Source organism: Cynocephalus volans, chromosome 1, assembly GCF_027409185.1.
Source record: "Cynocephalus volans isolate mCynVol1 chromosome 1, mCynVol1.pri, whole genome shotgun sequence".
NCBI lineage: Eukaryota > Metazoa > Chordata > Mammalia > Dermoptera > Cynocephalidae > Cynocephalus > Cynocephalus volans.
Genome location: NC_084460.1, coordinates 152,803,482 through 152,830,062, shown reverse-complemented (window position 1 = coordinate 152,830,062; position 26,581 = coordinate 152,803,482). Strand labels below are relative to the sequence as shown.

The 26,581-nt window shown below is 34.6% G+C and overlaps 1 protein-coding gene across 1 annotated transcript in view; it reads left to right on the top strand.

The window, feature by feature from the left end:
- Window positions 1–26,581, top strand: part of CADM2 (cell adhesion molecule 2) — a 313,108-nt gene that overhangs the window by 57,284 nt on the left and 229,243 nt on the right. Inside the window, exon 2 of the mRNA XM_063103440.1 lies at window positions 15,463–15,612. Coding sequence (XP_062959510.1) covers window positions 15,463–15,612 — 150 coding nt within the window. The remainder of the gene's footprint in view (window positions 1–15,462; window positions 15,613–26,581) is intronic.

The following is a 26,581-nucleotide window of genomic DNA, read 5'->3' as shown; positions in this document are numbered from 1 at the left end:
AATATTTTATAAACAACATATACTTGTCCTTTTCTAATGTATGAAGAGTCTTTGAAAAGTTCACAGGAAAATTTGTATTACCTTTTAGTTCTGTTTTTTCAAAACTTTTAAATTAACATTTTGTTACTATTTTTATTATCTTATTTGTCTAATTATTGAACCAATAATTAGAAGTAGAATGATTTGTTCATTTTGGAATATGGATATAAGTGCCCCCTTCCCTTCAGGTTCTATATTCTACTGTCTCTTTCATAACACACAGTATTTCTAACTGTCTAAGGTGCTACAGATATGTACTAGACCATAAGCACGGTAGAGGGCCTATTGCTAATACTATTATTTTGCTACCTAATTAATTATGACCCTACTTAAATTTTTTTTTGTGGTCTTCTTTCTATAAGATAATATGGAAAATGGAAAGATAGTCTATTTGTTGAAAGTTTTTTGTTTCTTTTTCCTATAAAAACCAGAAATTATGTCTGTGATTGTTTTACTGAGATGTAAAATCTCTATCATCTCGATTTCTTGTTTAACCAAAGACTGTTTGCAGAGCTTGCAAAGAATACTTTTATAGGAAATTAAGTCTTTGTGGTGCCTCAGTCTCATGGCCATGGTAGCCAGCTTTCTGGACCAGAATTTCTATTCTCATTCACAAAACTAAGTAATACCCATGCAATCCTTGAAGGAATTTAAAATTAAATTTCTGGCAATTAGAATACGAGGAGAAAAACTCTTTAACGTTTGACATGGGAAATTCATATGAGTTTGTGTCTTTTCTAAACACACCTATCATGAATGTTATGTACAGGGAGCATTTTAAAATACTGCCAACATTTTTTAGCCACTTATGCTTTGCGACTTCATTCAAAACGACATGCCCTTTCCAAAGTAATCATGGAAACAAATGAAAACAAGGCTTCTGCCCAGCAGCCACTTGACGTAGCTTTTGGAATTGATTGAGTGTACTGTAGAACACTGTTAATGCTGACCTGGTTAAAATAACTCCTATCAATTATTATACTATGTATGTGTGCTTATGCACTTTGCTATTTCTTTTCACTTGAATTCAATGTGCCTTACTCACAGTAGGTATTCAATAAATAACAGTATAATAAAGAAAAATGACCAAATATTAAGTTATTTCTCTATTCAAATTTCTTTCATAACTTTTTTACTCCTTTTTCAACAGGAAATGTATCCTACTGTGCTGGAATAAATGGGGGAAATTATAGTTTAAGAGTCTAAGAAACACACTCCACCTCTTTTAAATACTTCTCCCCCCCTCCCCCTTAAATTAGTTTGTTGGTTAGAGAGGAGAAAACTTGCTTGGAGGCAATACAGGATTTGAGTATAGGTGATAAAATCCTAAATTTTACACAGTTGTTGGGCAGTCCACTGAATCAGCGTAACTGAAGGTAGGGAGATGGGAGGAGAGGCGAGCAACAGCCATACAAGTCAGATAGCATGCTACAGAAAGTACATTTAAAATGCAACTCAGTATAGGTGATGTTCAGTAAAGACTGCTACCCTTAAACATTAAATTATTATTTTCTTAGAAATTTTTATCAAAATTGGGCCTAATATTACTACATCAACACAATGTAATTTAAGTCTGCGAATCTGCAAGTTGACGATTACATAGTTTTTCCATTTGTACGAGAAAACAATATTAGGAAAAAACTGTTTTCCTATTTTATATTTTCAGACACATTTTTGTTTGTATCTTGAAACAAGTAGCATAATCAAGGATTAGATTTACATACTTAGGAGAAATGCTGTCATGTAAGAATAGCAGGGTTTAAAAGGGTTTGATTAAATGAAGTAGCAAATGCACAAAAATAAGCCATTAAAAATGGCTCAATAGTCAATTCAAATCACTGATGACCACTATTTATGGATAAGAGTGTACCCTACTTTCTCACCAACGCTTCTGCTTCTTATTTGGCATGCATCCAAATTTCTGGTGTGTTAACATTTGCTCCTGGGAGGAGATGAAGGAAAAAAGGTCCATAAGGTTTCCATTGGCCCAGACAGTAGAAACATCTGCTGAATTCTGGAGCAGCTTGCTGGCCCAAGTCCGCAGGGAGAGTTGATGTTTATCAACCCTGCCATATGAGTCGATATTTCCTGTGCCCTGGGGCTACACAAGCTAGTCCAAGGAAAAAAAGAAAGTGTGTTACATGTCAACATTTCCTCATTAAATAAACATTATATATTTTTAAAGCAACTATCATGACATTATAAATTATGAGTTTATTACTAATGAAATTCAAGTCTAACAAGGAGTCTATAGGGTTATCTTATCATTAATTAGATCAGTTTGATTAATGATGGATTCTATGCATTTAGAGCTTTGCTTGGAGAAATTTGACCCTCAAACTTGAAGAGTTGGTTATTGTTGCTATTTGATAAGAAAACGTTTGTTAGAATAATATATACTGCTTTTGTTTATAAGGTCATTTTTGTAGGTCACTTTAGGATTAGCTGGTCAATGATTTCAATAGTGGGATTTGAGATTACAGCCTCAAACATGAGCTTAATGAATTGTTATTAAATATGATTGATTTTTCACACACACACACACACACACACAAACAAATATTTATTATTTCAAAAGTAGTTTTATTCAAAAGCATGTACTTATTCCTATGGTTCTGCCAATAACCTGAGCACTTGGAACTTTTTGTAATTGCCCTTTCAGTCTTTGGCTCATTCTATTCAGTGCCCTAAATTTGAAGAAATCGGTAGCTTCCAAAGATTTATTAAATTTTTTGAAACAACTTAAAGTTACCTGAAGAAAATATAGAATATAAAGCGTTTTTTAAAATTCAAAACAAGGGGTAATTACAAAACGATGACTAATTTTCTATTAGAATTTCTCTGAGAGAGGAATTTTGGTAATAAAACTTTAGTTAGAATTACATATTCTTCCTAATAGACTGATTTTGATAACAGAACACTCAGTACATATCTAAATTTGAGCAATGAGTGTTACTTACTATCAATATGTCAGTGTGATTTACAGAAAGAGATATAAATCTATTTTCTATTTATATCTATCTATCCATCATAGAACACATACTTTGTTTAGATCTATCAAAGCATAGAAGATGAGGACTTTGAAATTAAAATCTGTTGTTGCACAAATTGTATGTAAAGTTCATAAACTGTCATAATTTATTTAGTTCCAATTTGATATGGAAAGTAAACAAGACAAATAGGAATAGTTTTGAGCATGAATAATGTGACTAATCTACTGTTATTGGAAGATCCTGTACCTCAGCAGAAATATTATTTCTTGTTAATATAATACTATAGTTGAAATGTCTGCTTTGCTAGAGCAGTAGCAGAATTCTTGATTTCATATATACAATAATATCCATGAAACACAATGAACTTTATCAATACCAAGTTTACCCAAAGATCATAAGGCAGGTGATACAAAATGGATGTCAACAGCTAGGAGAGGTCTTGTGACTCCCTGAAAAGGTTCTGAGTGTGCACAGTCATTGCTTACCCAAGACTAGGCTGGCTGGATCAGTCTGAGCTGCTTCAGCTCAGGGAAACCTCAGCTCTGGGGTCCATTCAGCTTTTACGCCTTGCTAGACACACAGCCTCTTTAGGATTTTATCATCAGTTCCCATTCACTGATACAACTACATCTAATCAATGCTGATCATTTATTACTCAATAAACAATGTCAACAATGGCAGGCTGGTGCTTAATCTAGTACATAACTTCCCCAGTTCTCATTTATTTTGAACCCAGTATATGTTTATGAATTTCTTGAATTGCAAAGATGATTCAACCAAGAGTGAACTTTTTATGAATTTCTGAGACCAGAGAAAAGGTCAAGAATAGGCTGTTAACCCTTTCCTTCCAATACTGAAATGAAGAGACCTTTAGCTTTGCTGTGAATAGATTATTTTTCCAGTTATAATTTTGCAACCATTTGTCAGAATAAGTGATCTTAAAATTTTTTTAAAAAATGAGATGAGATTTTTTTAAAAAGTACCTCAATTTTTTATTGAAATTTATTTTAATAATTCCCATTAAAAGCTTCAATTCATTACGATGATCTAATTAGCACATTAAAAATGCAGTGGCCCTAAAAAGGATGTGAGAAGATAGTATTAATTTCTTATTCGCCTTATTAGAAGTATGGTTCTTTGAGCTGATTTATCTGTGCAAATCTATACAAAGTATCAAGTTTCATTTTAATATTTTCCCACAGCAGTTTCCACTTGCTCTCATAGTGTAATGTTCCCCTAGATCTAATGTGGCACTACAAAGGGCTTGAACATCAAAGCATGTAAACACGGACAAGATGGGTGAAATCAACATTAATGAAATCTTTTGTGCATTCAGAAATGATCAAACAGTGAAAAACACATCCTATTAACCACTGTGTTATTACATTTTTTTTTTTTCAAAAGGGAGCTTGTTCCTTAGGGAATATTCCAAGTTGATTCATATATTACTACATATTGGTCAACACACAAAAAATTAAGGTGGTATTATTTGAACACAATGTTCATGTGTTCAAAAATATGTGCCCACTATATCTAAGGCACTATCTTATGCCTCTCAGTGAATGAAAAGTAATTTATATTTCTGCCTCTGCTATCAAGGACTTTATACATGTCTCAGATTCAAATACCAATGGTTACCTTGTGGATAAAAAATTCTGTTATTGGAAAAGAGAACACTTATTTCTATGATATTAGTCAAAGGAGAAGTTGTATTTATACAGTTACATAATGCACTCTTATGTAAGGGGAAAACTCAAATTTTTTATTACCTCATTTTGTAGTCTTTTGGAAACTCATTAGTTATTTGAAAGCATAGTATTGTTATCCACTCAGGGAAATACATTTTTGAAAAAAGAAAATGTTTTAAGCACAATATTTACATCCATAGGTAGTTTACCAGAAATCATTTTCTTTCTCCCAAATAACTATTGTAGTATTAACAGCAAGCAATAAAATAAAAGCCCACCATTATGAATAACAAAGAACTTACCAAGCCAATGACATTTTAGAGTGGAAGGGATAACTTCTCTATCAGGGTGAGGAGTATATGAACATATGGGTGACAATCCTGTTTTAGTACAAGCTCAAGTCCGTAAAAGATGGGTCTGCATTTACTAAAAAGTTATTCCCAGTGTAAAATTTAAAAAGCAAAAAACCAGCAAAACCAAACACAAAAAAACCCCCAAGAAATCTGTTATCTTTACAAACAAATGATCCCAGATTTAATGGATTTTTTGATATATTCTCAATGAGGTTGTTGATTATAAACACAATTTTTACAATTCATTTCCAAGTTTAAAAATCTTTGATTTAGGGATAACTATAAAAATGGTATCTTTTAAGAATGTAAATTGAGTCATGTCACTTATTTCAATGGCTTGACATAGCATGTAGAATAAATGTAAACTCCTTATTATAACATAAAAATTCCTGCATGATCTGGCCTTGACGGTCTTTTCCGCCTCATCTCGGGCTATCTCATCACTACCTCTCAGGCTACAGTCCATTGCTTTTTTTTTTTTCCCCTGCAATTCTTTCAACAACCAACCTCATTCCTGCCTCTGGCTCTGACTTTTGTATCAGGTAATTCACTTTTTGGAATACTGGCCCAGGTCTCTAACATCCTTGTCCTAAGGATATTTTTAAATGGCTGGCTCTTTCTCACCATTCAGGTTTCAGCTGAAATGTTACTATCTTCTTAGCCAAGACTCGTCTGTATTTAATTGTCTCCTCTTGTTTTTACTGACACTTTAGACTGGAAGTTCTGGGTGGACAAAAATAAATTCTGGCTTTTCCATAGTTTTATGCTTCGTACCTACCATGAGAAGCACATTTTAGGCATAAAACATGTATTTGTTGAATAAATTAATGTCATCAAATTATAACTTATTTTTTTATTTAAAATTAGGAAAAAAACGCATGAAAAACAGATTAAAGTCCTATTATCTTTTCCATTTATAACTTCCGTTGTAATCTTTATCTTATTCTGCTAGTTGTACTTAACGTATTTGAAATAATCATATATTTGAAGTTAGGATTTTAATAATACTTACTTTATTTTTTACATTTTTATTTAATTTGCTCTTAGAAATGTTACTAAAAATTTTAATTTTATTCAGGTTAATATTTTACAATATATTACTATTCAGTATTATTTGTTACTTTAATATATCAGCCTTCTTAAGACCTACTGGATGAAACAAATATGTATCATATTTCCTCTTTTTAGTCTCAGGTTGGAGTATTTCCCAGGGACTTCAATTTTAAACCGTTATGTCCCACCAAGTCAACTTTTTTTGCCTCCGGAAGATTGATTAGCGTATGCTCAGCACTATATTCCTCACCCTGTCTTCAGAAGAGTCCTACCATCTGTGTGTTCTTTTCCAGAATATTTCCTCCAGGTTGACATCTCAATTTAGAATTTAGTAACGTGATTGAGCTTCACTGTGAACCAGACTGTGATTGTGGTCATAAATTTCTTTACTCTGGAAGGCTGCCTCTCAAATGTTCATCAGTTAGCAAGTAAAACCAGTCAGTTCTAGGTCTTGCTCATTCACCCTGAAAATAATATTCTAGAAAGATAATATGACTCTAAAGATAATTACCATATAAGCCTGTTTTGTAGTTATAGAAATAATTTTAAAACCCTCTTATTGTTTTATAATGCCTTTTAAGACATACAGTTTTCTTTTCATTTTCAAATTCCTTGCTTCTGATTCTTCCACATTACCATACTTGAAGATATTTTTTCATAGGAAGAAATGTAACCTGGTGAATATAAATGTGAATAATTCATCAAGTTCACTTTTTCCTTGAGAAATCATATGTGTTCATTCAGTAAAATATTGTGTCAACTTTTGAGAAACTCAAAATATTTTAGGGAATAAATTAAATATAGTTAAACTTATGAAAACAAAATATATTTTAATGTTTTATTTCAAAGATCTTATTTGGTTGTAAATCTAGATATAAGGAATTGGGGAGGGAAGGAGGGAAGAAGGAAGGAATGAAGGAAAGAAAGAAAAGACTATAATAGTACATTGAACTTTCAGGAGAGAACAAATCTAAGGATGCTAGAGATGAGAGGGAGGGAGGGGGTTTGGGAAGTGATAGGTCGGGCAAAGGGCATATAGAAATATCACTATTTATAAGAATGAATATGCTAATAATATACTTATTCCAGGATACTAAGTCCATGGTACATAAACAAGTTTGTGTTTATTTGCATTATGGTAGGGTAATAAGCAAATAAACAAGCTAAGAATAAAAAGAATTAACTTTGTACAGACAGGTTTAAAAATGACAGGAATTTTAAAATCAGATAATGTTTTAAAACATGGTAAAGCAATGCAGTAACGAGGCAAGAACATAAAGGACCATAAAACAAAGTTTCCCAGGATTTTATTAGTATTCTCTGAAGCTTAGAATTTTGTAAATTAAGAAAAACATAAATTTTGTGATATGGCTGAGTAATAAAAAATTAATGGGAGAAATTAGAGAAATCTATTTTATGTGGAAAGAATAACTGTACTGGGAATATTATAATAGAGAAGGCTGAGGTATATAATCAGAAAAATAAAAACATTTTTGAAATGGAGGGGAAGGCACTAATGTTATTTTATACCTACATTACAAATTTCTCTGGGGCCAGCCCTGATCCTGATAATCAAGAATTAACTCTAATTATAAATCTTATCATAGACACAACAAATGGTAGCAGTTTTGGTATAATGTTATGTAGCTAACTGGATCACCTACTCACAGTCACTGTGCAGGTCAACTGGAAACAATTCAGTGATTATCCCATAGGTTCCCTGGTCTGCTATGACTAGCCTGGAAAACCATTATCACATTCCAGGAAAGAAAAAGAGAGGTGAAATTTCAACAGGAGAATTATGATTCCATGGGTCAGGAGCTGTGGGAGCCACTGTAAATCTGAAAGAGCCTTTTGTTATGGATTAGAAGCCAACAAAGCACGAAGGCCAAGCTTTGGCTATGCAAGACCTTCTGCTCCTGGAGTTGGTAGCAGAATGGGCAACTTACAATGGCAGTAGTGAACACCAGGATCTGGTCTACAGGATTGTAACTGTTGAAGCTGCCAATTTGGCATCATTACTCTCTGATACCAGGAGGCGTAAGCCCTTCCAACCTTTCCTGGACTTGCAAGACCCACTGCCCGCCAGCTTTGTCTCTTCCCTGCCTTGGTCTGGCAGTTGTAATGGAACTCAGGTCTCCAAAGTGCTTCCTGTCACTATGGAAACTGGCAAGCAGCACCAGACTAATGGCCATGCTCCACAGTGGCTGGGCAGAGGAGTGGCACAGAAGGTGGATACCAGGTGTTGTACTCTAAAAGGCAGGTTGAATTCTAAAAGAATGAAGTAGAATCAAAGAAAAATAAAATTGTATGTGATAGCCTAGGAAAGCAAATAGCTTAAAGTTTTTCAGGCAAACCTAAAAGCTAGAGTGAAATAACAGGGAAAAAAATGACTAGGGAATTGTAAGTATTTGAAAATACAGAGGAACATTCCAAAAGTGGAAACATTTTGCACTTAGTTATCAGTCTTAATTTTTCCTCTAATTTCCTTTCTCACATGATAGAGCATGCATAGCAGTTCTCCTGAGAATTATAAGCTTGCGTAATGACATTTGTGCTTTTCAATCCAACAGGCTTTAGTATGCAATGTGTCTTTCAGTCGACACAACTACTGAGCCACAACTTTCACATTAGAAGGTTATTTGTTTAGAATGCCTTCAGTAATTTAGTGGAAGTAATAGCATGCTGTGTGTGCATTTAGATATATTTTTAGACTTTAATTTAGGCAACAAGAATGATCTTGAACTTTCTAAGATGCAAGTTCTTTGTATAAATACCCCAAGCCACTTGATGGAACAGATGAGGGAGACAGAGAGAACAAAAAGCTGAAACAGTTGAGGGGAAGACCCTATAGAATAGTGGATAAGCTTTATATTTCATTTCAAAATGTGTGACTATATCTGTCATTTTTTTGTTGAGTTTTGTATTTAAGAAACGTTAACTTATTTTGTATCTACTTATCCACTTGACATCTGTGCTTTTCACAACAAAGACATAAGAGAACCTTTTTGTGAGAATTGTATTTTATATTTAGTGAAGTTCTTAGGGGACACAAACGTATTTAAAAACAAACCAAAACATTATGTATGCTGTTTGATTCAGGTGGCAATATCTGTGTTGAATTAAATCATTTGGAAGATTAAGTTGACAGTTTTCATTAAGTATAAATATGTCTAAAAATGAAAGGTCAAAATTGCTTATCTTATGAGATTTTTATAATTTTGCATTGAAAAATAGTATCTTAAATTCTTTTCATATTTTGTTTTTGATAGTTCCCCTTCACTTTTGTTAGTTCTCTCTTTTTTTTTTTTTTTTTAAGGTGGTTCTTCCTTTGGGAAAGTTTTGCTCATTATCAAGAAGAAAAAAAAAAAAATGAGAGGTCCTCATAAATAGCCCACAAAATTTAATCATTTACCCTGAAAAAGTACTGGCTGTAACTCACTCCCTCTCAGATGTGCAAAGCCTCAACCTCTGCCCATCTGTCTAGATATATCTCAGGTGTTTATTGCCCTTAGTAGGTAAGCACTCATGTGCAGTGTGCACTGATCCACAGTTGTGGCCTATGTGTAATCTTTAGCACAGAAAGAGCGATGGAGAAAACCATCACCTTCACTCATCATCCATTCAAGAGATAGCAAGGCTTTAATGCTGCTGGTTTTGAAAGCATAACCATGCTTTGGGATCAGTGTTAAAACATGCATCTTCACCTTCCTGCAGTCTTTCAACAATACTGCTGGTTTTAAAGATCTCTCTTCATTGCTTTGCTTACTGCTTCTCCTCTCTAAAGGTACATCACAGCCTATCAGCAAGGTTAGGGTGACCATAATCTTAGAATTTGTTTCTTTATGTCCTCTATGACAGTGTGCTAGGTTCCTGGTGGTCAGACAGTGAAGGCATGAATGAAACATGTGACGAAAGGACGGCTCTTAACTGAGATCAACAGGAATCAAGAACCAGTTCACTTGATTTCGAACTTGATAATTCCCAATGTAGACAAGGAAAGGTTTGAATCATTCTTTCCCTAATTATATGGCAGATGGAAACATTGAAAGGATAACGGTAGCTGTTCAGTCTATTTAAAGACAGGAGCAGGAGAGCTATCTTTTCAGGATACTGAATTGTTGCTCTTCATTAAAATGTCTTTTATGGCAATAAGTTAGCAAATTATTTTTCTATCACTACTGAAACTAGCATAAATGGTTAGAGAGAAATAAACTTGGCAACCTAAGAAAAACTAGCAGTTCAAGATCACTGTCCACAGAATAAAGGAGAAAAAGTAGCCTATTTGATCGGTTTTTATTGAAAGAACTGAGTGGGGAAAAAAAGCTAAAACTTCACAGAAGCTCCAACAAAAGATATCAATGATAATTTTCAGTAGTGTACTGTAAATATTTAACAACTTGCTCTATGGGGGAAATCACTGACTTGTAGTGTTTGCCAATTTCCATAGTGAAAATATTCCCTCTGTGGTCAATTTCAAGCTACCAACGCATGTCTCTGAGCACAACGTGGAAGAGATGCACTCAGTTGACTCTCCCGAGGTGGTGTGAGCCAGCTCCAGCATATCATGCTTTTGCTTGAATGTTCTTTCGCTTATTAAAAATAGGTATAAATAATTCTAAATACGTCTTTGGAATATTTGACTGCAAAATATGTCCTTCTTCTATCACAGTTATTCAGTTAGCATTAAGTTCACTGTATTTTCAAGGCCAATCTGTGATTAAGCAGCATCCATCTCTCTTTCTGGGCTAAACATCACATGTGGGCCACAACTGTGGATCAGTGCACACTGCACATGAGTGCTTACCTACTAAGGGCAATAATCACCTGAGATATATCTAGACAGATGGGCAGAGGTTGGAGCTTTGCACGTCTGAGAGGCAGTGAGTTACAGCCAGTAATTTTTCAGGGTAAATGATCAAATTTTGTGGGCTATTTAACAGGAACTGAGGGCCTCTCATTTTTTTTTTTTTTTTCTTCTTGAAAATGAGCAACTTTTTTTTTTTTTTTTTTTGAGAACTTTCTCAAAGGAAGGTCTGAAGATAGAGTGCAAGGGTTCAAACTCTGCCTCCTGTGGTTCCTAGCAATGTGATTGGGGGCACATAATTTGAGGTCTCTGTGCATCAGTTCTCTTATCATCAAGGTAGAGATGATAACATGGTTGTCATGCAGATTAAATCATTGATACAGGAAATGCACTTAGAATAGTTCACACATTGTAAATCATCAGTTAAGGTTAGCTATATTTTTCATCTATTTCCCACTGGCTTAGTGATGATGGAGGGGTGAGATAATATGGCAAAGGTACTACTAAAATGGATGTTGATGCAAGAGAAATTGGACCAGGAAAGGAAGGTAAAATACTTTTGGAATCACAGAAGTCCATCTACATAAAAAAAAGCTTAGGTAGGACTTACACTTAATATTCAAGTTATATTATTGTATACTGTCTTCTTTTCCTCCTCTGGGGGTTCAATTTGGCACTGTTAAGTCATTTCCTATCCCATTCTAGGGCTGAAATAATGTTAGATATGTCTGTTCCAGATCAGTATTATATCTTCTTCAATACACTCCTTACGTATTTCACATACAGCATTAAAAATGTCTTAAGACATTATACTAATGTATTTTTAAGGCTTTTATGATTAACCCTCTATATTTTTTTCAGTGAAGAATTAGTGTCTCTTTTGTTCCAAAATTTCAACCATGAACAAATGGAGCAGACTTTAATTTCTATGGTCTTTCTACTGTCACAATTGGCCTTACAAGTACCAGCCACTGTTCTAAGAAGATGCATTCACTTTGGACAATGAACACCTATTGAGAGCTTTAATCTACACTACAGTGTGCTAAGCAGTGTAACTGGTTCGAAGATAAGTAAGATGCCTCTGTTACCATACTCCTAATTAGCTTAGAATCAAGAAAGGGAGACAGATATTTATAGAAATAATAAGAGGAAGTAAACACAAGGAGGGGAGGAGAAAAAATGACAAGCATAGGTTGTCTGTAAAAATAGCCAGCTTCTATGATTTCACAGTGGAAGTTATGTTTCCTTTAAATCTCATCATATACGTGTTTGATAAGAATGACTCCTCTCAAAGCTAGGATGGTGGTGAGTTTAGCCAGACCAGAAGTATTTTAAAATAAGATCTCAGTGATACGACCAATGCATCTTAAAAATCTTTGTAGATGGTAAACAAGGTAAGTACCATACCACAGCCGGGATGTCTCTTCCCTGGCCATGACACTCTCTCCTAATTTCTCTGAGCACTTTGCAAACTCCTTAGCAAGTTTCTCTTCCTCTAGCCATCCTTCAGATGTTGATTCGTATGAGACAAGGCACATAGTAGGTCCTCCAAAATATTTTTCTAATAAATGCATTCAGGATAATTTCTTTTATTTTTTATTTATTTTTATTTGACAAATGATAATTGTATGTATTTGTGAGGTACAATATGATGTTTTGATCTACCTGTACATTACTGAAAGATTCAGTCAAACTAATTAACATATCTATCACCCTACATTTTTTTTTCTTTTTTTATGGTGAGAACATTAAAAATGGATCCTTTTGGCAACTTTGAAATATGCAATACATTATTATTAACTGTAGACCTGGTGACATACTAATTTTGCTAATTGGGAAAATTAATAATTTCTTTGGAAAGACTGTCTGAAATTGAATGCTGACCTTGAGTCATGAGGAGTTAAAAACGTGGCAGCGAACTTGATGCTCTCTCCAGGTTACAGCCAAAGGTAAAAGACAATTCAAAGATTTGAGAAGAAATTTGACTGCCTACAACACAGGCATTTGAATTGATTTTGGAACTCACATATCCCAAGGGTATTTAGGATTAGGAGACTCTCCACATGAGTTTGTTCTGTACTGGGAAAAACTCAATTATTTGACTGCAGGGATTTTAGGCTGCAGGTCTGAGAGAACAGAAATCTTAATACTTTAAAGTCAGAATCTATGTGAGGAGAAGATGGAGGGAAACTGTCCTAATCTTCTACCTAGAAGGACAACGTGTAAGGTATAGGTGTGCTAGTGAATATAAAACACCTAGCGTGTGGAAGACCCTAACACATATTAGTTTCTTTCTTCCGTGGACCAGTAACAAAGTTTTCGATAGGATAGGAATTTAAGGAGAGTGAACATTGATATCCTCTCCTTTTTGACTTTACAATTTAAAGTATTGCTGTAAAAATGATTACTCATTTTTTCATTGTTGTTTAATCCACATTTAAACAAATAGTGATAAAGTTATTATGACCCAGCAGCCTTTGTGGAAAGATAAGAATAAAAATGTTGAACTTTCAGAACAAACTTTAAATGGTTCATTGACTTTGTTTTACCATGGATAAATCACTTAACCTCCCAGTGTCAGTTTACCCATCTGTGAAATGAGAAGGATAATATTTTCTCATGGGGATATTTAGAAAATTATTTTGCAAATATAGTGGATGAAATTGTTGCAAGCATCACTGCTCTTTTTCCACTTCTTTAAAGCAGCAAACAATATTATTTATGTACCAGTTGATAGTCAAAATGTCATCTGAGTTGAACGATTTATATTTATTAGCAGTTGTGTGCTTTTTATTACCTAAAGAATTACTCCCAGATCACTCCATTTATGCATTACGTCAATACCAGAGAACCCAAGAAAAGTGTCTTAAAACTATTCTGAGCTTCGTATTTATGAGCTGTTAATCTCTGATAATTATTCCTTCTTTCTGTTTTAGCTCATGTTTTCTCTGATGTGGTTTTTTGCCTCACCTCACTTCACAAGATTGTTAGTTCTTCATGTTTCTCTGCTAGAGGTCACCTCTGAGTTGAAGGCAAAACACATCACACTCTGGCTCCTGTTGACTTTCAAGTCAACTATCAAAGAATTTATCCCAGACATCACCTAACCTCAATTTAAAAACTCCACCCCAAAGATTATAGAGAGATATCCTGGGGAGTTGCCATAGTGACTCTAAGAGGTTGGCATTGAGGAAACAAAGCTACTGATATAAGATTTTTATGTTTGTTAGGCTTAGTTATATAACGTGGTCATGGTCCTCTGTGCCTGTGTCATTTAGGTCTGGAAACAAAATTTTCCCCTTCAGGCTCTTCTGTCTCTTATGGTGCCAATCAACAGGCTTCTTGGTAATAAGATTCTTTATGACGATAGCTCCAGCATAACCTCAAGTGGTACTTGCAGTAATGACAGAATTATTACAAAACTAAAGAAGAAAAGAAAAATGTATTTCATTGGTGTGATTAAGTCATCATAATGTTATTGCATATGTAGATTATCATTGACTTAACAAACTACCTTGCTTATGTCATACTATTTTAACCTGGCTCTAGAAAGTCATTTTTACCCATGTTTGTCACTGTAATCAGACTTGCAGAGCTTATCTTCTGATCATCTTGCAGAAGTGAAATTTATGTATTATGTGTCTATGTATATGAATTTTGTTTTAACTATTAGAAGTGCACTTATTAAATAAATTTATTACATGAATTATTTTAATAAATTAATATGACACTTAGGAAGATGGAAAACTTCATTATGTATTAATGATATCCAAATTGACAAGGGTCATGCAAAAATATTTTTCCTGATTATAAGAGAAATATACATTCACTGAAAAGAAATCAGGAAACTACAGAAAAAAATGAAGATTATTAGCTATATTTCCTGGGTTAGAGTAATCACTTTAAGATTTCAATGGGTTTTCCACAAGAGGAACAATTTTAAAAGAATATTTATATTGTTTTTCCAACACTTCGTATTTTTTAAAACAGCTACATCTATAAGAAACCCTGGTGAAATAGTATTTTTTTTTAAATTTCTTTTATCAGAATTTGAATCTAAAGTTCTAGTATCTATGTTTCATAGACTTTATTCAGGATTATAAAAGCTACCAAGAAAGTATCTTATGTGTTTCCTCTGCTCCTTTACAGAGTTCAATTCATCCAAAATCACTACAATGTCTTATCTTCAACAATGACCTAGTCCAGCACCATATAATTAATGTAAAGTCAAGGGAAATTAATGATTATTATATTAATATTAGAATATAAATGTTTATGTGTGCATAGGAGGAAAGAAGATTGTCTGGAACATGTAAGGGAGTATAAAGAAGTCCTAATGATATACCCACACCATTGTCCTCTGATTAAGGCTTCAATTATTTTCCTATCTTTTGTAATATATAGTTTTGTTGTTGTTGTTAGGTTGGTTTAAAGTTTATATTGAGTGAGAGGTTAAGTCCAATGTAGATCTTAGTAAGTTAATCATTTCATGACTCATTTAATCAACGTTTTCTTTAATTTCCTTTTAGGCAGCCAAGGGCAGTTTCCACTAACACAGAATGTAACGGTTGTAGAAGGTGGAACTGCAATTTTGACCTGCAGAGTTGATCAAAATGATAACACCTCCCTCCAGTGGTCAAATCCAGCTCAACAGACTCTGTACTTTGATGACAAGAAAGGTGAATACATTTTCTTTCAAATGTTTTAATCATATTCTGAAATATCCTAATTATAATAAATTTATTTTTCTAACATGATTCAAATTATTCCTTTTGATTACCAAACTGCTGCTGCTTGTATTTAAACATGTTAAATATTAAATACTTTAGTTTGCAAGTCATAAACACTAAAGATAACCTATGTCAACTTTTTAATAAAATAAACAGTTCTAATTCTGTTTCAAAAATAGTTTTATGCCTTCTCTTACCGATTATCCCTCTAGAAACCGCAGACCTTCATTCTTGTAGCTGCCTTGTGTATAGATTGAGTATTTTTTCTCACTCTTGGTAATAGAGTATTATATTTATTAATGCTTGTTTTATATATTTGGAAGATGCTATAAGATTTGAAATTTTTAATGATTTTATTCTCATGAATTGGGTCTGAAAGTAAGAACTGTAGAAATGATTTCCTTACTAAGATTAAGTAGCTTCATGGTTCCAAAATAAACTGAAATTAAGTAAGAAATTTTATTTATTTGAAGTTGAATTGGACTTCGTTAATTAATTCAGCTTCTAGTTGGATAATAGATTTTGGTTAAACTTTTTTAGCACAGTAAGGAAATTTGTGTTATATAATCCAAGCCAACAATTAAAAATTTACACCAAATTTCTAAGCCTTCATTCATTGTTATAACATTGGATGAAAAAGTGAGTCCATAAACTGTAATAAAATATGGAGCTATTGCTTTAGATAAATTTAAGTTATACAGGATATAAGTGTCTATTTATATGTTAGTCATTCAACATAGTTTTTATATCTGGGTTTCTAATGTATCTGTGTAGATAACAGTAAGATAATTTAAAATGAGTTGCATTTTAACAATTAAAAGATAGTCAAATATTGTCTAATAAATGTGGCCAGTACACCAAAAATATGTATTCATAGTATTTTGTGCACTCTTTGATGTACTTTAGATTTAAAATAAAATCTTTAGTTTGTTTTAAACATTAAATATATAATGAAGAACTGATTAAATATCTAATTCACTGATTTGACAAATATTTTTTGAGAGTCCTTTTGTGCCAGGAATTAGAGCTAGAGAATAGACAGACAAAAGTCCCTATCTTTATAGGGCATACAGTCTAGTAGAGGAGACAGACAATATACAGACACACAAACAAAATATATTTTAGGGTACAACACTATGCAGAAAAATGAATCAGGCATGGAGGGTGTGTTAGGGTTTTTCAGAGAAACAGGACCGATAGGATAAACAAATAGATAATAGATAGACAGACAGAGATTTATTTTAAGAAATTGGCTCAAGTGATTTTGGAGGCTGTCAACTTTGAAATCTGCAGGGCAGTCTGGCAAGCTGGAGACCTGGGGAAGAGTCAATGTTGCAGCTCAAGTCCAAAGGCAGTTTGGAAGCAGATTTCTGTCTCTTTCAGGGAATCTCAGACTTTCTTTGAAGGCTTTCAACTGATTGAATGAGGCCCACTCACATTATGGAGAGTAATCTGCTATACTCAGAGTCTACTAATTTCAACATTAACCTCAGCCAAAAGAAGTACCTCCACAGCAAAATCCAGAGTGCTGTTTGACCGAACATCTGGGTACTGTGGCTCAGCCATTTCAGCGTAGAAAATTGACCAAAACAGAGGGTTAGGAGTGCCTAGCATTTCATTAGAACTTTATTATTTAGAAGGAGCTTTCATTTACATTGTTTTAGTTTGCTATTTGGGAGATAAGTAGAACAGATATTTCTAATGCCCACATTTTCATAAGAGCATCTGGGAGGAAGGGGTTTATGTTCTCATGATTATGATGGGAGACAGATTTAAAGCCAATGTTGGGACTCTATATTTATGTTTCTATTAGAGTCCTTGATGTGAATTCATGCATGTGTAGCAGGAACTTCCAGTCATAAATCTTTTATTTCTTTTTTGGATTTCAGAAATGATTTAAAGAGTTTCAAAATAGATTTTAAAATGTTCATCTGCTAAACACTCCCTATGACAGTATTTATGTAATTTGAATCCTTAGTTAATATTATTGATTATTTAATGTTTCTGATCATGGGCTGTTTAATTCTATTATAGAAAAAATTAAACATCCTTTATGAAACTGTAAAGTGTGTCTTTGCAATTTGAGAAATAACTAAGGACTATCTAAGGTGATATATCTGAGCCTTTCTACGTATTTATTTATTTAATTATTTTATTTATTTATTTATTTATTTGTTTGTTTGCTTGCTTGTTTGTTTATTTATTACAAATATTCATGAGATACAAAGCTGATTGTCCCCCCTCCTGCCCATGATGTGGGGGCCAGATTCACACTGGGGGCATAGCCATTACCAGAAATTACATTTGTAACTTTTGTCCCCTTCCAATTATCCCCTAACCTCCCTCCCCTTCCTCCTCTCCCATCAATTCCAATTTGTAGCCCTAAGAATGCTCCCACCCTCTGTTGAATCATGGCACTACTGTGGTCTTTCTTTCCTGCCTTCCTTTCTCTCTAAACTCCCACATATGATTGAGCACATGGGGTATTTATCCCTCTGTGCTTTGCTTGTTTCACTCAACATAAGTTTCTCCAGGTTCATCCATGTTTTTGCAAATGGGAGTATTTCCTTCTTTTTTATGGCAGAATAGTATTCCATAGTGTATATATACCACAGTTTACTTATGCAATCATTTATTAATGGACATTTAGGTTGGTTCAGAGCTGCAATAAACATGGGAGTGCAGGTATCTCTTTGACATATGATTTCCATTCCTCTGGATATATACCCAGAAGAGGGATTGCTGGATCATATGGAAGATCTATCTGTAGTTGTTTGAGAAACCTCCAAATTGTTTTCCAAAGTGGTTGTAGTAATTTACATTCCCACCAACAGTGCAGTAGTGTTCCCTTCTCTCCACACCCTCGCCAACATTTGTTATTCACCGTCTTTTTGATCATAGCCAGTCTAACTGGAGTGAGGTAGTATCTCAATGTGGTTTTAATTTGCATTTGCCTGATGACTAGTGATGTTGAGCATTTTTTCATGTATGTCTTCCTTTGAAAAATGTCTGTTCAGCTCCTTTGCCCATTTTTTAATTGGGCCATTTATTTTTTTACTGTATAATTGCTTGAGTTCTATGTATATTCTGGATATTAGTCCCTTGTTGGATCCATAGTGGGCAAAAATTTTCTCTCACTCTGTAGGCTGTCTTTTCACTCTGTTGATTGTTTCTTTTGCTCTGTAGAAACTTTTTAGTTTGATATAGTCCCATTTGTTTATTTTTTCTTTTGCTGTTTGTGCTTTTGGGCTCATGTTCATAAAGCCTGTGCCCTGACCTAACTGCCAATGTGTTTCACCTATATTTTTCCTTAGTAATTTTACATTTTTGGGTCTTATACCAAGGACTTTAATCCATTTCGAGTTGATTTTAGTGTATGGTGAGAGATGCACATCTATTTCATTCTTCTGCATATGGATATCCAGTTTTCCCAGCACCACTTGTTGAAGAGGCAATCTTTTCCCCAATGTACATTTTTGTTGCCTTTGTTTAATATCAGATGGCTATAAGCCTGAGGAGTAATTTCTGGGTTCTCTATTCTACTCCATTGGTCTGAATGTCTATTTTTATACCAGTACCATGCTGTTTTGGTTACAACAACTCTGTAGTATAATTTGAAATCAGGCAGAGTTATGCCTCTGGCTTTGTTTTTTTTTTTTTTTTTTTTTTTTTTTTGCTCAGGTTTTCTTTGGCTATTTGGGGTCTTCTGTTTTTCCCTATGAAAAGTAAGATTTTTTTTCCATTTCTGTGAAGAATGTCACTGGTATTTTGATGGGGATTGCATTGAATCTGTAGGTCACTTTGGGTAGTATAGAGTTTTCCCCAATGTTAATTCTTCCAATCCAAGAGCATGGAATATCTTTCCATCTTTTTGTGTCTTCTTTGATTTCTTTCAGAAGTGGTTTGTAATTTTCATTGTAGAGGTCTTAAACCTCCTTGGTTAAATTGATCCCTAGGTATCATATTTTTTTGGTGACAATTGTAAATGGGGTTACTTTCTTTATTTCTCTTCCTGTTAATTCATTATTTGAGTATATAAATGCTACTGATTTGGGGACATTTATTTTGTATTCTGCAATGGTACTGAAGTTATTGAACTGCTCTAGGAGTTTTTTGATAGACTCTTATGTTATTCTATATATAGCATCACATCATTTGCAAGTAGGGAAAGTTTGACTTCATCTTCTCCAATCTGGATTCCCTTTATTTCTTTCTCTTGCCTGATTGCTCTAGCTAGTACCTCCAGTACTATGTTGAATAGAAGTGGTGAGAGTAGACATCCTTGTCTTGCTCCTATCCTAAAGGGAAGGCCTTCAATTTTTCCCCATTCAGAGTAATACTGGCAATGGGTTTGTCATAGATGGCTTTTACTGTGTTAAGATATTTTCCTTCTATACCTAATTCCTTGAGAGTCTTTATCATGAAGGAATGTTGAATACTGTCATATGCTTTTTCAGCATCTATTGAGATAATCATATGGTCTCTGTCCTTGAGCTTGTTGATGTGATGTATCACATTTATTGACTTTCGTATGTTAAATCATCCTTGCATCCCTGAATGAATCCCTCTTGAACATAGTGTATAATTTTTTTAATATGTTGCTGTATTCTAACTGCTAATATTTTGTTGAGGATTTTAGCATTTAGGTTCATCAAGGATATTGGCCTGTAATTTTCTTTTTCTGTTGTGTCTTAATTTGGTTTTGGTATCAGTTATATTGGCCTCATAGAATGAGTTTGGGAGAGTAGCATCTGTTTCAATTGTTTGGAACAGTTTCTTGAGAACTGGCATTAACTCCTCTTTAAGAATTCGATAAGCCATCTGGAACCAGACTTTTTTCTGTTGGAAGATTGCTAAATACTGCTTCAAACTCCTTGCTTGTTCTTGGTCTGTTTAGGTTTTCTACCTCTTCTTGCTTTAGTCTTGGTAATTTATATGTGTCTAGAAACTTATCCATATCTTCCAGATTTTCAAATGTGTTGTCATACAGTTGTTTATAATAGTCTCTAATGATTCTTTGTATTTCTGTGGTGTCAGTTGTAATGTCTAACTTTTTGTTCCTATTTTTGTTATTTGGGTCTTTTCCTTTTTTTTTTGTTAATTTAGCTAATGGTGTGTCTATTTTGTTTATCTTCTCAAAAAACCAACTTTTAGTTTTGCTGATCTTTTCTATTGTTTTTTGGGTTTCTATTTCGTTTAGTTCTGCTCTGATCTTAATTATTTCTTTCTGTCTGCTACTTTTAGGCTTGGATTGTTGTTCTTTTTCAAGTTCTTTGAGGTGTAGTGGTAGGTCATTTATTTGGAGTCTTTCAATTTTTTTGATATAAGCATTTACTGCAATAAATTTGCCTCTTAGTACTGCTTTTGCAGTATCCCACAAGTTTTGATATGATGTATCTTTATTTTCATTAGTTTCTAGAAATTTTTTGATATCCTGTTTAATTTCTTCTTGGACCCAAAGGTCATTCAGGAGCCTATTATTTATTTTCCATGTATTTGTATAGCTTCCAGAAATTTGCTTATTGCTTATCTCCAGTTTTAGTCCATTGTGGTCTGAAAAGATTGTTGGAATGATTTCAGTTTTTAAAAATTTCCTGAGACCAGATTTGTGATCTAATATGTGGTCTATCCTGGAGAATGTACCCTGAGCTGATGAGAAGAAAATGTATTCTTTAGCTGTTGGGTGAAATGTTCTGTATATACCTGCCAAGTCCAGTTGGTCTAGAATGTAGATTAAATCTTGTGTCTCTGTTGACTTGTTTCCTGGACGTCCTGTTCCATACTGAGAGAGGGGTGTTCAGATCACCCACTATTATTGTATTAGATCCTATCTCCTTCTTTAGGTCCGAGTGTTTGCTTGATATATCTGGGTGCTACTTTATTGGGTGCATGCATGTTTATGATTGCTATGTCTGCTAGCTGGTTAGTTCCCTTTATCATTATATAATGGACTTCTTTGTCTTTTCTAATGCTTTTTGCTTTAAAGTCTATTTTGTCTGATATAAGAATAGCTACTCCTGCTCATTTTTGGTTTCCATCTGCATGGTATATCTTTCTCCATCCCTTCACTTTTAGTCTTTACAGGTGAGGTGGGTCTCTTGAAGACAGCATATACTTGGGGCTATCTTTTAAATCCAGTCAATTAGTCTGTGTCTTTTGAATGGGGAGTTTAGTCCACACACATTTAGAGTAGTTATTGAGAAGTGTTGTTTAATTCCTGTCATTTAATTGCTACTTGTTTAGGTGGTTTAAATATCTTTTGATCATTATTCCCCCTTTTATTTCCCTTCTTCAATGTGAGTTGGGAATTTAAGGTGGAATGATTTAGCTTCTTTCTCTTTCTTGCTGGCATTTTTGTTTTAACTGTGGGTTTTGCTCTTTCTTGTGTATTCTTTCTTTTTTTTTTCCTGACCAGTAAGCGGATCACAACCCTTGGCATGGTGTGGTCTGCATCATGCTCAGCCAGTGAGTGTACCAGCCATCCCTATATAGGATCCGAACCCACAGCCTCAGCGCTACCAGCACCACACTCTCCCAAGTGAACCACGAGGCCGGCCCTTTTTGTGTATTCTTGATGATGATCACCATTATTCAGATTCCAGATGAATGATTCCCTTGAGAATTTCTTGCAGGGCTGGTCATGTGGTGATGAATTCCCACAACTTTTATTTTTCTGGGAAATACACTATTTCTCCATTGTTTCTGAAGGAGAGCCTTGCTGGGTAAAGAATTCTTGGCTGGCAGTTTTTTTCTTTTAGTATTTTGAATATATCATTCCATTTTCTTCTGGCCTGTAGGGTCTTGGTTGAGAAGTCTACTGTTAGTTTGATGGGGGTTCCCCTATAAGTGACCTGATGCTTTTCTCTTGCTGATTGTAGAATTCTCTCTTTGTCTTTGAGATTTTCAAATTTAACTATAATATGTCTTGGGAAGGATCTTTTTGGGTTGAGTTGTTTGGGGACTTTTGAGCTTCCTGAATCTGAGGGTCTGTATCTTGCCCTACAGCTGGGACATTTTCTGTTACTATTTTCTTGAGTAGGGTTTCAATACTTTTTCCCTTCTCCTGCCCTTCAGGAATACCCACAATTCAGATGTTATTGTATTTGAGACTGTCTACTATTTCTCTTAGGTTTTCCTCATTATTTTTAATTCTTTTTTTCCTTTTTTTTTTTTGTCTGCCTGAGTTATTTCAAAAAGACCATCTTCAAGCTCTGAAATTCTTTCTTCTGCTTGCTCTACCCTGCTGCTCAAGCTCTCAGTCATGTTTTTTTATTTAGTTGAGTGAGTCTTTCATTTCTAGAAGTTCTGCTACACTCTTTTTATGGTATTAATATCTTTGTAGATTTCCTCCTTCATATTCTGGATGTTTTCTCTTGTTTCATTGTGTTCTCTAATTGAGTCTTCCTTTATTTCTTTAAGTTTTCTTAAGATCATTACTCAAAATTCTTTATCAGACATTTCAAGGGTTCCCTGTTCCTTGGAGTCTGACTTTGTGGCATTATTGTATCCTTTTGGTGGTGTCATTTCTTCTAGATTGTTTGTACTTCTAGTGTTTTTTAGCTAATGCTTGGTCATTTGGTAGGGGGGTTGCTTCTTCTATTACACTGAGGTTGGCTGTGGAGTGGCCTTGGCTGCTACTATGGGGGGTGAGCTGTCTTTGCTTGGCAGTAGGTATGGTGGTGGTTATGTTAAACCAACTTGGTTCTTGTTTGAGACTCTGTGGTAGTAGAATGAGACCCTAGTGCGTGGAGTTCTGCTGGGCCAAACTCGGTGAGTCGCATCAGTAGGCTGGTGCTCCCCCTTGGGTCTGAGGCAGGACGAGGGGCCACGTGGAGCCATGTAATTCTGCTGGCTGGCTGGTGCCAGCAGTCTCACCTATGTGGTGCTGGTTTGGGGCACCGGGGTGGGGCCTGGGGCTCCCCCTCACCTGGGTCCAAGGCAGTGGGGTGAGGGGGCCGTGTGGAGTTGTGCAGTTCTACTGGCTCTACCTGAGACTTTTTAAAGAAATGATATTCAATAATAAAATGTTGATTTTATGTATTAATTAACCCATTTATAATTTTACAACTATAATCCACATAAACTAGTTATTTCAGGTATATTCCATGCGAATGAAATTTTGTATAGGTAGAAAATAAAGCTTGAAGACTCTGAAGACTTTTTTGGTTTTACTGGTTTCTAGAATTTAACATGCCTTATTTTTTTCTGCTAATATTATGTAAGATTTATGGTTTGATCTTAAATTTGCTAGTGCTTTTTGGATATAGAATGTGCATCTCCTAAAAAAAATGTGCTAGGGTTTATTTTATTTATTTATTTTTGGGTCCCTCATGATGTTTGGCAGAGCTTGTTGCTGTTGCTGTTGGTCATGGTTTAAATCAAGCGATCTATGTTGCTTTCTGATAAGTTCTACTAGTTAAAAAAAAATTAAATGCATAAGCAAAAGTCACTCACAGAGATTTAACAACCTTTTTCTGTGCTTAGTATTAATTACAAATATCAGTAAGTATTTAAAACATATATGCCCAAATATAAGGTGAAAACAATTTTAAGGAAATCTCTCATTTGCCTAATGATATAATGCAAAAGAAAATGTTTGGAAAACAAGAGACCATTAGGGATTTTCATGGAACAATTAAATACATAGTTATATTATTTAATTTATAAATTTGATTTTGTGTACATATTTAAAATAATGTAAAAGATGTATTACTTTAGAAGTATTGCTTTTTTTAACCCCTGCATTTAATGAAACAATCTTGCCTAATAGCACTTTTTGAAAGTGTATGACCCTATTAATGAAAAATTTGTCCCAAGCAACAACTATGAGTTGTTATAACATTAGAACTCTTTGTGTTATTATTCATTCTTCCTGCAGGTGTTTAAAAACAATATCCACTGTGTAACACCTCTTGTACTGCTTTTTAAAGAGATCTTTGAGAGTCATGTTTACAGTGAGATCTGCAATTGTGAGGTCAAATCCTCAGGCACAAAGACAGAATCTATACTAAATGTCCTTGCCTCCTCTTTTAGTGATTCTATAAGTTATCCTCTATAAAACATCTAAAACTAGAATTGATTTGGGGTATGTCAAGCTATTACATCTCTCCTGTAGAAAATAGAGAACAACTCGTAATACTAGATTTGAAAACACTTGGAAATAAGGCAACCCCCTTTTTTCTGATAGATAATTACAGAGAGAAAAAAATTATAAAATATTTGGAATACATAATATTTGGAATGTGTGTATGTATGTGTGTGTGTATATATATGTATATATATATATATATACACACACACACACACATGGCATTTAACAATATATTTTGGCATTTTTACACTGCCATAAAATACCAAACACTCATGCATATGATCATACGAATGTTGAAGTACGTTCTTCCTTTATTTAATTTTATTTTCCCAAATGCTATAACAGCTTAGAGTTATGTTGAAAATGCCAATCTTTGTGTGTGTGCATGTGTGTGTATATAGTATAACAGGTTTCTGTTTTTGAAATAAGACTTTTTCTAACTCTATTGTAGTTCTAATCATCAGTGAAATAATGAAAGTGCTGAATAAAAAAAGTCCTTTCAGAATGGCAGTCTAACATGTCTATTTTCTCACATTTCAGTGGTTCAGTTCCTATATGATGTCTTAGTTGAAGGGATCCCTGGACAGTGATGTCCATCAGATGCCAGAGTTTGAAAATGAAAGCATTTTTTAAAGATTCTGTATAACAATTTTCTCCACACCATTATTTTGTCTGCATTTGCCTGTTTAGTCCTTCCCTATCCTAAGGCTTACCTTGAGCAAACTAACATGCCATGTTGTGCCAGAGCCTAAGTGCAGAAGCTAAGTATAAGTTATAAAGACTAGAGTGACCCATATCTGTTGTACCCATGTCACCTGCACAGCAGAGCAAGAGAGAAAAGAAATGGGTTGTCTGTGTCAACAATTGCACCAGCTCCTACAGGTGGCTGCTGCTGTTCAAGGATTCCTCTATAGCCCTACTCTCCTTTCTGTCTCAGATCAAGTTACCAGTGGTTCTTAGCGATAGCTACACAGGAAAATCACCTGGGGAGCCTTTGAAACAGAATCCTTCAGGGGTGTGCAGTATACAGAATGTTTTATTTGTATCTTGAATGATTATAAAATGCAGCTGAGGTTGAGGCATTGGATTAAGCACGTCAATTATCACAAGAGTTCTGCATCCCTAAGCTTGATTTCTATACTGACACAGGTTGTTGAGCAGAAAGGGGGGGGGGGGGGAGGGAGGAAGGGAGGGAGGAAGGAAGGGAGGGAGGAAGGAAGGGAGGAAGGAAGGAAGGAAGGAGGGAGGGAGGGAGGTAGGGAGGGAGGAAGGGCAAACTGCTCATAAGAACAGAACAAGTGCCGCACAGTGCCATTGCTATTGCCACTGTGAGCTCTCAGAGGCATTCTGAGCAGCCCTTAATGCTACCTGGAGATGCAGGTCTCAGGGGTCCTGGCTTTGAAGGTGAATCAAGAATTCAGGATGGCAGCCCCTAGATTCTGTTAGAATTGGAAAAGTCTTATCATTAGCTGAAGAAAAGCATACTGTGAGTAGGCAATTGATGATCAGCTGAAGGAGAATTAAAGTCAACCCTGGGAGTCTCTGTCACAGAGGTTAAATGTGAATACTCAAGAATCTCTTCACAGGGGAGACAGGTGTTCAGTGAGGGGATTGGCTAAGGTGAAGCTAATATTGTCGTACTTCCCATTCAGGTAAAATAAATAGGAGAGCAGTAAATTCAGGCTTTTGCTACCTTCTAGCATGTTTAATATGATCAGAAGCTTTCCCCACTGATAAATGGAAAAACTGAGGCTCAAATACTCAAGGAAATTTGTCCACAGATCTTTAGCTAATGACTGATAGTGAAGGAATTTGAATCTAGATGTA